The following is a 14,017-nucleotide window of genomic DNA, read 5'->3' as shown; positions in this document are numbered from 1 at the left end:
GCAATGGGGTGAGCTCCCGTTGCTCTGTCCCAGCTCCTGCCAACCTCGCAGTTTGAAAGCACACGAGTGCAAGTAGATAAATAGGTACCGCTGTGACGGGAAGGTAAACGGCGTTTCCGTGCGCTCTGGTTTCCGTCACAGTCCTCCGTTGCACCAGAAGTGGTTTAGTCACGCTGGCCACATGACCTGGAAAGCTGCCAGTGGATAAACAATGGCTCCCTCGGCCTGAAAGCGAGATGAGTGCCGCAATCCCATAGTCACCTTTGACTGGACTTAAACGTCCAGGGGTCCTTTACCTTTTACCTTTACTTAACAGGCAATAAAAAAAAATTAAAAAATCCTTCCAGTAGCACCTTAGAGACCAACAAAGTTTGTTATTGGTATGAGCTTTCGTGTGCATGCACACTTCTTCACGAAAGCTCATACCAATAACAAACTTAGGTGGTCTCTAAGGTGCTACTGGAAGGAATTTTTTAATTTTGTTTCGACTACAGCAGACCAACACAGCTACCTACAGGCAATGTTTATTATTCTGGGTTTTCTTCCCTGCTCTCTCCTTGATCTTAGTAAGTTATACATTATAATGTATTTCCATATATAAAGGTAAAGGTAAAGGGGCCCCTGACCGTTAGGTCCAGTCGTGGTCGACTCTGGGGTTGCGGTGCTCATCTCGATTTACTGGCTGAGGGAGCCGGCGTACAGCTTCCGGATCATGTGGCCAGCATGACTAAGCCGCTTTTGGCGAACTAGAGCAGCGCACGGAAACGCCATTTACCTTCCCGCCAGAGCGGTACCTATTTATCTACTTGCACTTTGACGTGCTTTTGAACTGCAGTGGTGCCTCGCAATCGGTTCCGTGAGGCTCTTCGTATAGCGGTTTTTTCGTCTTGCGAAGCAAGCCCATTGACAGCTTAGCGGATTAGCGCTATTAGCGGCTTAGTGGCTTTTAGCGGATCAGCTGATAAGCGGCTTAGGGCTTAGGAAATGGGGGGGGAGGGAAAAAACCCCGCAGGAACTCGCAAGACATTTTCGTCTTGCTAAGCAAGCCCATAGGGAAATTCATTTTGCGAAGCACCTCCAAAACGGAAAACCCTTTCGTCTAGCGGGTTTTCCGTCTTGCGAGGTGTTCGTCTTGCGGAGCACCACTGTGCTAGGTTGGTAGGAGCTGGGACCGACAACAGGAGCTCACCCCGTCACGGGGATTCAAACCGCCGACCTTCTGATCAGCAAGTCCTAGGCTCTGTGGTTTAACCCATAGTGCCACCCACGTCCCAATACACACACACACACACACACACACACACAACCCTAGGTATGAATACTCAGAAGGAAGTCCTAGCAAGTGTAAGGAGACTTCCTCCTCCTAAATAAGCATGCAAAGGATTGCAGCCTAAGTCAATCACCAGAATTGCTCGTCAGTTCAAACAGCTGACTCAGCAGGCAGGCAGAATTGGTACCACCCAGCAATCAATTTTTATCTATCTAGGGCACTTGATGCCATTTAAATAATCACTGCAGCTGCTCCCGCACCACAATTCATTTTCGGCACAGTTATATTACTCTTTCCATTCTGCAACTACTCCAGGGCTTAATAGTTTTCTACAAAAGCTCAGATCCTCCCGTCATGTGATTCATTAAAAAGGACTTTTTTATGACTAAAGGACAGATGAATGGACCCTTTGTGTCAGGAGATTTTAATAAGGCTGGAAATGACCTTGGATTTATCTTGCCCTAGTTGTTTTCACGATGTAACCGACCTAAAACAAATACATTCCATCTCAGCTTCATGCAGCTCTCCCTGTGCTCCAGCTCAGGATCAGACAAAGCACAACAGATCAGATTGTGCACCTGCCCATTTAAAAAGCGAAATTAAGGAAAGATGGCGTTCTTCTCCTTCCCTCGGAGCTGGACCTCAGTGTCGGGGCTGGACGATGGAGCTGGAGACGCTCCTTCAGGTATAAAGGGCTGAGGACGTGAGGACGTTCAGGGCTTTCCCATACTGAGCTGTCCCATCTTATGCAGTAGCTGCACAATGTCTAGCTTTTATTGAGTGCTTATTCTGATTTGTTTTGGGAGAAGTTATAGGACAATGAATATTCATCCTTTTTTTATTGCAAGGTGTTTACAGGGTATTCCCATTATTCATTAGTTCATCTCACGTGTTTCAATGCATCAAATAACAAGACCACCTTTTTTAAAAAAATACAGTGGTACCTCGGGTTATATACGCTTTAGGTTACATACGCTTCAGGTTACAGACTCCACTAACCCAGAAATAGTACCTCGGGTTAAGAACTTTGCTTCAGGATGAGAACAGAAATCGTGCTCCAGCGGCATGGCAGCAGCGGGAGGCCCCATTAGCTAAAGTGGTGCTTCAGGTTAAGAACAGTTTCAGGTTAAGAACGGACCTCCGGAACGAATTAAGTACTTAACCCGAAGTACCACTGTAGGTGTGTTAGGGCACCAGTGTGGCTCAGTTTCCACTTAACTGCACCAACCTACAGTTCTGATATGCACAGGAATCCCTCCAGCAAAATATTGACATTCTGGAAGTTCCTAAAGCCATCACTGCTGCTAAACTGAATTTGGGACTTTCCCCCCGTATCATGTGGGCTTCTAGCACTGCATAACCCTTCCCCGCGAAGAAGGCGAGAGAAGAAGGCCACAGAACAACATCCATCCTAATCTGCCGCACGAAGATTTGCAATTATGCCCTCTAAGAACTGACGGAATGGAAGTAATGTTTTGTGATCTTGTTATTTCTGGAGCCGGGCCAATCTGACAACACCGCAAGATCAACAGTGTGATGTAACCTCAACCAAAAAATGAAATAAAATTATTCAGCTTTTTCAACTAGGGGCACCCACCTTTGAAAACAATGAATCATAGAATCATAGAGTTGGAAGAGACCACAAGGGCCATCGAGTCCAACCCCCTGCCAAGCAGGAAACACCATCAGAGCACTCCTGACATATGGTTGTCAAGCCTCTGCTTAAAGACCTCCAAAGAAGGAGACTCCACCACACTCCTTGGCAGCAAATTCCACTGTCAAACAGCTCTTACTGTCAGGAAGTTCTTCCTAATGTTCAGGTGGAATTTTCTTTCTTGTAGTTTGGATCCATTGCTCCGTGTCTGCTTCTCTGGAGCAGCAGAAAACAACCTTTCTCCCTCCTCTATGTGACATCCTTTTATATATTTGAACATGGCTATCATATCACCCCTTAACCTCCTCTTCTCCAGGCTAAACATGCCCAGCTACCTTAGCCGTTCCTCATAAGGCATCGTTTCCAGGCCTTTGACCATTTTGGTTGCCCTCCTCTGGACACGTTCCATTTGTCAGTGTCCTTCTTGAACTGTGGTGCCCAGAACTGGACACAGTACTCCAGGTGAGGTCTGACCAGAGCAGAATACAGTGGCACTATTACTTCCCTTGATCTAGATGCTATACTCCTACTGATGCAGCCCAGAATTGCATTGGCTTTTTTAACAATGATTTGATTTCAACTTTTCCAACACGCGTTTTGTTTTCTGCTGTGTGTTCTCATTCCCAATTCTGGGATGGAGGCTACAAGCCACCGTCTGTTCAAGTGAATAGGAGTGCCTGCTTCGCTAGCTAACTTCTCTCAGTGCCTGTCAGAATTGGCACCCGATCATGAGAATTAAATAGGTTAAGAAGGGGGAATTACGCACTGGCAATAGTGTGCAAATTGGATCAGAGCGCATGGAGAGTAAATCCTGCGCAGGCTTGCTCACACCTGCTGCCCCCCTCCCACCTCACCCCCCCTCCTCTGGCACTCCAAGGCTTAGTAGCCATAGGAACAGGAGGGAGGGAGGTGTTTGATGGACGGCTTATCAGCCCCTACAATCCCGCAGCCACTCACTCCCCTGGAGAACTCTTGCAGGACAGCAAAAGGTTGCGCACAACAGCTTGGATTCGAAGGCCTCGCCTGCACCTGTAGGGCTAAAATCATAGCTGTCAACTTACAGATTTGAAAATAAGGGGCCAGCAGCCTCAAAAATAAGGGATCAGCAACCAAAATAAGGGATTTTGGCTTAGTTTATACAGAAACCCGCCACTGATGGAGCCATGCTGCTTTGGCTGCCACTGACTGTGTTTTGCAGGGAGTTGGACTAGATGATCCTAAGGGTCTACAACTCCGACCAAAGAAGAGTGGCAGACAAAACTGATGAACGACGTCGAGATGGCAAAGCTTACAGGCAGAATTAGAAACCAGGAAGAGGACCTCTTTAATAAAGAATGGGGAAAGTTTATAATTTAGTTGAAAAGCTATTGTAAAGAGTTACATACATTGGTAGGATTGACAGAAAACTTGTAGTAAAAATTTGAACTATGGATGGACAAATGATTTATATAAATAGAGTTATGAAAAGGATGCAGAGGGGGAAATCACCACATTAAGATGCTGCACTGGTTGGAGGGGATGCTAAGCAGCACGTTGGGGCTGCCGTCCTGGTGCAAGGAGTTCCATTGGCCCTTCCCCACCCAAGAGAGAGGGAGGGAGAGAGACTCTCGCTCATGCCGCCCTCGAGCCTGGCATGAGGCGGTTGCGGTGCCACCACGGCCGCTGAAGCGCCTCCCTTCTGCATCCCTTCCCATCCCCTCCTCTTCCTCCTCCCTCAGGCCGCCTCCTCAGCCGCTGCCACCGGCTTCCTCTGGCAGCGCGGCAGAAGTCTCACAAGAGGGGCTGCCTGCCCGCCCGCCACCACCCGTCTCCTCACGACGCGCCCCTAAGGGGGAAAAGGGAGAGACGGAGACGCGGCAGCTTGTGCGCGTGCGCTCTCTTGCGCGGTGAAGGACCCCGAGCCGCTGCTTCCCTCCCAAGCCGGGCGAGCATGAAACCCGGGAAATTTAAGGGACATCATCAATCCGGGACAGCAGCGGGACACGGCGCTGGGATAAGGGAGTTTCCCGCCAAATAAGGGACAGTTGACAGCTATGCTAAAATTCCCAGAGTTCCCTGGGAAGAGGGATTATCCAGCTAGAGGGTGGGGAAAGACTCTTACCTGGGACTCTAGAGAGCCCCTGCCACTCAGCGTAGACTAGGAGTGGGGAACCGTTGGCCCTCCAGCTGCTGAACTACAATTCCCATCAGCCCAAGCCTGGGCAATGGCAAAGGGAGATGGGAGTTGTAGTTCAGCAACATCCGGAGTATGATTTCCAGATTTTTTTCAGTGAATCCGGGGACACTTTTTTAAAAAAACAATTGAGTAGCAACAGGGAGTCAGTAGTGGGGATGGTGAGGGAAAAGACCCAGGGCCCAAGCACACATGCATATTGTATAAAGGTGCAAAGCCCTTCTTTCACACCCTGTGAAACATAAATGTGCAGAGTTTTTAAAAAACTGGGCAACAGCGCACCACCCGTCCGTGACTCCTGAGCCTTCCCCAAACTCCTGCCCCCTCCTCCTTCAGATTGTATCTGAAGAAGTGTGCATGCACACGAAAGCTCATACCAAGAACTAACTTAGTTGGTCTTTAAGGTGCTACTGGAAGGAATTTTGTTTGTTTTGACTATGACAGACCAACACGGCTACCTATCTGTAACCCTTCTGCCTTTGTTTTGACAGTTAGGGGGGCCCTCGGGAGTCGCGGGCAGGTGGCCGTTGCTGAGGAGGGGTGCAAGGCACACAGTTTCTCTGCCAGGCAAGGTGCAAAGCCCTTCTTTCACACCCTGTGAAACATAAATGCGCAGAGTTTTTTAAAAAACTGGGCAACGGCTGGCCGCCCGCGACTCCCGAGCCTCCCCCGATCGGTGAAAACAAAGGGGGAAGGGGGCAGGAGATCTGTACCGCCGGACGTCCCTGGTTTCCCTTTGGCAGTGGTGGCAGCAGTGGCAGTCAGCAGCCTGGAGCCAGCCTGGTAGCGCAGTTGGCTCTGGCTGGCTTCAGGAGCTGCTCGCTGCCATGGCGCCCGCCATTTTTCCTCTCCGGAAGTCCCCATATGATGTGTTGCATGTTTCCTGGGGACAGATTTGCAAATCTGGGGACTGTCCCCGGGAACCAGGGACATCTGGTAACCCTCATCTGGAGGGCCAATGGGTCCCCACACCTGACACAGACATTAGTGATCCGGACAAGCCAACGGTCTGGTTCAACATAAGGCAGCTTTCTGGGTATGCTTCTGTTCTGAGAAGCAAGGCTGAGAGACCCAGGCCCTGCTCTGCAAGGGAAAGTGTCATGTCTGCTTTGCTCCACCCGCTTTTGCTGCCGGCCCCGCCCACCGACAGCACGCAGCCCCAGAAGGCCTAGAATCGCAGTCGGATGGGACCACGAGAGTCATCTAGTCCAGCCCCCTGCAATGCAGGAACGTTTTGCAGAACGCAGAGCTCGAACCCGTTACCCTGAGAGTCGGCGTCTCACGCTCTACCGACTGAACTATCAGGCATGAGAGAATGCAACCCAAAGCCAAGAAAGGTTCTGCACCACCACCACCCCATGCTTGAAGCCAGAAAAAATTGGGGTGAAAGCATGAAAAGGCTTATTGAGAAGCGCTGAAGGGAGAAGGCACTTCCACAGGTGCAGCAGGGGGAAATGAAGGTTCCCATGAGGTAGCGCGTTAGACTCTCAGGGTCATGGGTTCGAGTCCTGCCCTCTGGGCAAAAAGATTCTTGCATTCCAGGAGGTTGGACTACATGACCCAAGTGGTCCCTTCAAACTGTACGATGCTATGATTCTATATAATCTAGAGCAGCGGGGAGAAGCCTCAAGCCTTTTTCAGCTTCTCTATGGACTTTGGACTACAGTGGTACCTCAGGTTAAGTACTTAATTCGTTCCGGAGGTCCGTTCTTAACCTGAAACTGTTCTTAACCTGAAGCACCACTTTAGCTAATGGGGCCTCCTGCTGTCGCCGCGCCACCAAAGCATGATTTCTGTTCTCATCCTGAAGCAAAGTTCTTAACCTGAAGCACTATTTATGGGTTAGCGGAGTCTGTAACCTGAAGTGTATGTAACCTGAGGTACCACTGTATTCTCAAGCCTCCACAACTCTCCTTGCCACCTTCCTCGACTGTTCTTGCCTGGCTGATATAGGAACATAGGAAGCGGCCTTATGAGCCAGACCATTAGCCCATCTAGTTCAGTGTTGCCTACACTGACCGGAAGCAGCTCTCCAGAGTTTTAGGCAGCAGTCTTTCCCAGCCCTACCTGGAGATGCTGGAAGTTGAACCTGAGACCTTCTGCATGGAAAGCAGATGCCCTTACCCTGTGTCTTTGAACTGTGATAATACCTCTTGTTTGCAGAGATGGAAGATTGCGGGAGAGGGGAGATGCAGAAACTAACATGCTGTGCAAACGTCAAATTTGCACCCATTGCTATGCTCACTTGTGCCTCGGGCCGTGCCCGCCCTCTGGCAAGCGGCCCCCAGAAAGTTTCTCAGGAGGCAATGAGGCCCTCGAGGTAAGAGCAAATCCATGCTCTGTTGGAAACTCTGCCTCATTCGCTTAGGAATAGCCATCGCTGTTGAAGTGAAACTGTGTCTGTACACCCACTTTAGCCACGAGTTCACATGATGAGAATCCCACCCCCCAGCAAATCCTTTCACCTAGAAACCTAGCCTGCCAGGGTTGCAAGCGAACCACCTACTTTTCTACCTGCAGGGATTTTCCATTGCTGGTTGATTTGCAACAACGAGGCCACAAAATCAGTTCCGTCTGGTATTTTTTTGCATTCCTCAAGCTGGTTGCATAGCAGCCCAGGAGAATTCAGAAACATGCTGTGACTCACTATGGAATTTCTTACCTGTTTCCCCATCCCTGAGTCTTATCTCTCCATTTCTGTTGAAAGAGGAGGGTGCGGTGCCCTTTGTTGGCAAAGGAGCCACACCTGAAACTATTTCCCTTTCTTGAAAAGGAAAGGAAAATCTGGTATTTAAACAACGGCGGAGCTGTTACACCAGAGCAAACAGGTTCGGGGATTGCTGTTATTTGTGAAGGGATTTGAGCTATCATCTTGGCCAAAGAGTTTGATGTTTGGCCTTGGCTTAGATGAACATGAGTGTGTGGGATGTTTTAAGTGTTTAAAGAAAATCAATGCCAGAGAGAATAAAAACCGGCCTACTCCCACCCTTTCAAAAACAGACAGAGCATCAAACTCTGTCAATCAACAATACTGTAATAAAAACCCATGGATGAAGTACACTGGTCCTCCATGCTATTCCCCAAGCAGTAGAACATTATCTTATGTCTCAGATTATTCTCAGGATGCCAATCGAGGCAGAAAATACAGGCACTAGATGGGCAAAGCGTGGTGCAGTGGTTAGGACGTTGGACAATGACTTTGGGAGGTAAAGGTACCTCTGACTATTAGGTCCAGTTGCGGACGATTCTGGGGTTGCGGCGCTCATCTCACTTTATTGGCCAGAGGAGCCGGTGTACAGCTTCTGGGTCATGTGGCCAGCATGACTAAGCCGCTTCTGGCGAACCAGAGCAGCGCACGGAAACGCCATTTACCTTCCCGCCCGAGTGGTACCTATTTATCTACTTGCACTTTGACGTGCTTTCAAACTGCTAGGTTGGCAGGAGCAGGGACCGAGCAACGGGAGCTCACCCCATCACGGAGATTCGAACTGCCGACCTTCCGATCGGCAAGCCCTATGCTCAGTGGTTTAGACCACAGTGCCACCTATGTCCTAAGACTTTGGGAGACCAGGGTTCAAATCCTCACTCAGGCACAAAGCTTGCTGGGGTGATCTTGGACCAGCCAGTCTCTAAGCCTAGCCCTACCTCACACGGCTTTTGTTAGGATAAAATGGGAGGGAAAGAGCCACATATGGCACCTTGGAGGAAAGGTAGGATATTAACATAATAATAAATACAGTCATACCTTGGTTTTCAAACAGCTTAGTTCCCGAAAGTTTTGGCTCCCGAACGCCGCAAACCCAGAAGTGACTGTTCCGGTTTGCGAACTATTTTTGGAAGCCGAACGTCCGACGGGGGTTTGGCTTCCTGCAGCCAATCCAAAGCCGTGATTTGGTGTCTGAATGTTTTGGAAGTCAAACAGACTTCCAGAAGGAATTTCGTTCAACTTCCAAGGTACGACTGTAGTCTGAAACGCTTCCTAATGGAAATGCTCTTTGGATTAAGGGGAGCGAGGCTGCAGGTTCGATCTCTGTAAGGGACAGCTGCAAATTCCTTCATTGCAGGGGGTTGGCCCACATGATCCTTAATGTTCCTTCCAACCCTATATTCTATGAGATATCAATCTATGTGTGTAGCCACTGCCCATCATAGTTCTGGATTATGCAGCCTAGCGGACTAACGATATAAAACAGTTTCATCTGTTCATACAACTTTGGGGAGAAATGGTTATTGTTGCTCAGTTAACGTTCAATAATAATAATAATAATAAAATTTTATTTATATCCCGCCCTCCACAGCCAAAGCCAGGCTCAGAGCGGCTAACAACAGTAAAACGATACAACATTCTAAAATCATTTCATTATAAAATTAATTCAAATCTGATTAATGGCAACCGTTGGGCTAGAGTTCTGTGAGGATTGCCAAAGGAGGGGGTCAGGCTGTGACCTGCCTGGCCAAAGGACTGGAGAACAGCTCTGTCTTGCAGGCCCTGCGGAAAGATGTCAAGTCCCGCAGGGCACTTGTCTCTTGTGACAGAGTGGTCCACCAGATCGGAGCCACGACCGAAAAAGCCCTGGCTCTGGTTGAGGCCAGCCTAACCTCTCTGTGGCCCGGGACCTCCAAGATGTTTTTGTTTTAAGACCGTAGGTTCCTCTGTGGGGCATACCAGGAGAGGCGGCCCCATATGTACGAGGGTCCTAGGCCATATAGGGCTTTAAAGGTTAAAACCAGCACCTTAAACCTGATCCTGTACTCCACCACGAGCCAGTGCAGCTGGTATAGCACCAGTGCAGCTGGTATATATACATGTGCATGAAGCTTCAGCTTCAACCCAGCTCCCATCCCAAGCCCCATGGGTAGCAGCAGCATGGATGCGCATAGACACCAGTCTTTATAATGATACACTTTTCTGTTTCGGGGGACCTCTTCCCGCCACCATTGCTGCAGGGAAGAAATCCGAGACACACAGTTCCCAGGACCTCTCTTTGCATCTTGTTGGCTCTACCCGAGAATCCCAAGGCTGGGACAACACTAAGGTTCTGCAACTTCAGAATTAAATCACAAACAATCCAGCGCATCAAAATTCCCACTGCCTTTTTCTGAGCCAAACATGAGGCATGCCCCTCCAGGCAAAGAGGGTGCTGGGGTTTTTCGTTCAAACAAGGTAAAAGAGAGAGAGCGAGAAAGAGTGTTTGGGAAGATGGGTTGGCAGACAAGAGCTTGTTTTGATTGGTAGCAAGGAGCAACAGTGACTGAGATTTCAACATGGCCTGAGCAAAGCCGTTCCCTTGACAGTGGCTTACAGCAACAATGGAATCTTGCAAAGGAAAACATGAAGGAGCAGCGATAAAATCTGGTCCTCCAAAATTCAACAGTCATGAGCTCTGGGAGACCTCTGTGTTTTACAAGCATGCTTGAAAAATCTCTCAAGCAATTGTTACCGGAGCTGGCGGGCCAAGGGGAATGAAACCAAGCAGATGTCTATGTTAGCATTGCCAGCTGACCATCAATAATGCCCTGGACAGCTCTTGGATTTTTAACAGCCGCCTGATCTATTATTACCTTTGTTGTGCAGATGGATGGCTCAGGATGAGACATAAAATCAGAATTGCAGAGTTGGAAGGGACCCTGTGGATCATCTAGTCCAACCCCTTGCAATACAAGAATATGCTGCTGCCCCGTGTGGGGATCAAACCTGCAACCTTGGTATTATCAGCATCACGCTCTAACCTACTGAGCTATACCAACATTCAACGGTTGTGTCAAAAGGCCAACCCAGTGAATTCAGTGAGATTCTGAACCAGGGACTTTTCTACTCATGGTTCGTTCACTCAAGTACTGAATTACGCTGATTCTACGAGTCTAGTTTTTACTTATCCTCTTTTGATTCCACCCTTCCCCCAAGGAGCCCAGGGCAGTGTGACTGGTTCTTTACCCCCTTCTCACTCACAGACACTTTAGCCTCACAACAGCCCTGTCAAGTAGGCCAGGCTGAGAGAATGTGCCTAATCCAAAATCACACCAGTGAGCTTCAAAGCTGAGTGGGGGTTTGAAATTGGCTCTGCTCTTAGTCCTAATGGGACTCTAAAGAGATTTCAAAGGGATTTGGGGGGGGGGGATTTTTTTAAAAAAGCACAGATATTCTCTAAGGAGGAGGAAATGCCCCATAGAGACATTCCCTGAAAGATGATAAATGAAGGGCCTGAAACAGTATCTGGATTGCATAGGAAGCCTTTTAATTAACCAGGCTGCGAAGAAACTATGCCTTTCAAGGACATTCAATGTACACTATTTCCCTCAAAGAATTCTGGGAACTGTAGCTGGCTCATCATAGAGTTACAATTCCCAGCAATCCTTAAACTACAGTCCCCAGAATTCTCTGAGGGAAATAAAAGGTAAAGGGACCCCTGACCATTAGCTCCAGTTGTGACTGACTCTGGGGTTGTGGCGCTCATCTCACTTAATTGGCCGAGGGAGCGGTACCTATTTATCTACTTGCACTTTGACGTGCTTTTGAACTGCTAGGTTGGCAGGATTTGAGGGAAATAATGTGCTTCAAATGCACTGAAAAGGTACAGTGTCCACACATCCTCAGCCTTATTGCCCTATCTAGCTCTGAACTGTCTACACAGACTGGCAGCAACCTCTGCAGAACTCAAGACAAGGATCTCTCCCAGTCCTACTTGGTGTTGCCAGGATTGAACCTGGAACCACCTTCACACAAAGCAGGTGTCTCAACCACTGAGCTATGGCCCCCAATACCAGTTTCAGTGGAACAGAAGCAAGAGATTTCTGCTCGTGTGATTTCTGGAGGTATCTGGCTGGCTCCTGAATGAAGCAGGGTGCTTGCAGGAGACGGACCATCAGCCCGATCCAACAGAGATGCTCTTGTGTCCTGATGAAACTACGGCTACAGATCTTCCCCTTACCGAACCTCACACGGAAGAACTTACCTTGCAGTGAATACTGGAGATCGTCGAAGTCTGTGGAAGACTGCTCTGCGTCACCTGGCGGTATTTGAGGAGATTCCATTTTCTCAAGCCCTGGGATCACTGCGCATTCCAGTTGCCAAACTGGGGGGAAATTTGGGAAGAGGGAGGAAACAGAAAAGAAAGTTAGTAAATAGGCACATCAGGATTTCACCTTCGGAAAAGACAGCTTTGAATCACCCTGCTTGCTTAACACACACGCTTGCTTCTGTTTTTCAAGATTTTCTCAGATTATCTGGATCAAGGCTACGCCTTCTTTTTGAATCGTAAAGCAGCTAAAGCTATTCTTCTGGGTCCTATTCATTTCTAACAGCTGGCTAACCTCCAGGTCTGGAAATCCCATTGCTGGAATACGCAGGAAACAGATCTGGATTCAAAGATTTGCGGTGTTGATTTGCAAGGGATGCGAAAGATTTGAAAGGTTGATGGTGTCTCCTGGGTAATTTGGGGCCGTCTATCGTGTCTACCCTCAGGGGCGCTGCTTTTCTTCTGCATCTCTCCCACCCCCTCCAACCACCGCCCCTCATTAAATCTTTCGCTTTGCAAAGTTCTCTTCTTGCTCAGCAATTATTGTAGCGGGTTGGAAGCAAAAGTCGCTGAGCCCACAGAAGATTAAAATGCAACTAAGAAAGTGATGTGGCCTGACACACGGAGCACCATTGTTCTGGCTCTATCTGTATCTTAGCTACCACAGTGTACCCCTGCAAGTTCCAAATGCAACAGAGTTTATTTTTTCAGCCCTGAGCCATGACCACCCTTTCTTCCGCAAAGGCACCCTCATCAATCGTGCGCAACCTTGATGCCTTCCAAATGTGTGTGTAAGGTTCGTGCAGGTTACTGCAATAGGTCTGCTCAGCTAGATGATGAAATTTTATATGTTGTGCATATATGTACACACACAAGCACACACACTGGGGGGAAAGTGAACGAGAGCCAAAGAAATCCGACCTTCACCCAACACACACAAAAGATAATAAATTTACAGTCCACCCTATTGTGGGAGATGCCCAGCTCACAGTGTGTGTGTTTTTATACGTGATTGCTTCGGATCTAAATTCCTGGTGCCTTGAGAAATGTACCACTTTGCTTCCATTTACTCAGTCCCATGATAGGTTTAGAGGGAAGCAGGTGGTGCTTTTGGTTAAACTACAGAGCCTAGGGCTTGCCGATCAGAAGGTCGGCGGTTCGATTCCCCGCGACAGGGTGAGCTCCCGTTGCTCGGTCCCTGCTCCTCCCTGCTCCCGTTGCTCGGTCCCTGCTCCTGCCGACCTAACAGTTCAAAAGCACCTCAAAGTGCCAGTAGATAAATAGGTACCGCTCCGGCGGGAAGGTAAACAGCGTTTCTGTGTGCTGCTCTGGTTCGCCAGAAGCGGCTTAATCATGCTGGGCACATGACCCGGAAGCTGTACGCTGGCTCCCTCGGCCAGTTAAGCAAGATGAGCACCACAACCCCAGAGTCATCTGTGACTGGACCTAACAGTCAGGGGTACCTTTACCTTTATGATAGGCTTTAAAAATGCCTCCAGACAGAAACATGATTTCGTCCACTTCTGACCATAAGAGCTGTTTAGCAGCGGAACGGTCTCCCTCGGGAGGTTGTGGACTCTCCTTCCTTGGAGGTTTTTAAGCAGAGTTTGGATGGCTATCCGCCCTGGGTGCTTTAGCTGAGATCCCTGCATTGTAGGGGGTTAGACTAGATGACCCTTGGGGTCCCTTCCAGCTCTACAATGCTATGATTTTAAAAAGCAGCAGAACAATCCACAGTTGACTGACAGGACTCCTTGCTTCAGGATGTTCTAATGTAAAAATGACAAGACAGGAGGAATACACAGTAAGCAGACCTGTCAGTGGAAACACAGCTTGGTGCAGGCAAAGGACAAACCTCTAGTACACTCTGCATTCAAGGAACAAAGGCTGAGAGGTGGTGAAAT

At 48.7% G+C, this 14,017-nt stretch overlaps 1 protein-coding gene across 7 annotated transcripts in view; it reads right to left on the bottom strand.

The window, feature by feature from the left end:
• The window catches only part of SYNE2 (spectrin repeat containing nuclear envelope protein 2), a 240,313-nt gene that overhangs the window by 211,390 nt on the left and 14,906 nt on the right, over nt 1-14,017 (bottom strand). For 5 of the 7 annotated variants that reach the window (XM_081908043.1, XM_081908039.1, XM_081908045.1 and 2 more), the window contains exons 1-2: nt 12,409-12,564; nt 12,051-12,170 (exon numbers count right to left, since the gene is read on the bottom strand). In XM_081908043.1, coding sequence (XP_081764169.1) covers nt 12,051-12,129 — 79 coding nt within the window. In that variant the 5' untranslated portion in view covers nt 12,130-12,170; nt 12,409-12,564. Of the gene's footprint in view, nt 1-12,050; nt 12,171-12,408; nt 12,565-14,017 lie in introns of those variants that run through there. The other 2 variants (XM_081908042.1, XM_081908040.1) reach the window with 2 other exon arrangements.

The sequence above is a fragment of the Podarcis melisellensis genome (assembly GCF_964234715.1).
Source record: "Podarcis melisellensis genome assembly, chromosome: 1".
NCBI classification, from domain to species: domain Eukaryota; kingdom Metazoa; phylum Chordata; class Lepidosauria; order Squamata; family Lacertidae; genus Podarcis; species Podarcis melisellensis.
Note: the sequence above shows the minus strand (reverse complement) of the source record. Positions and strands in the feature narration are given on the sequence as shown.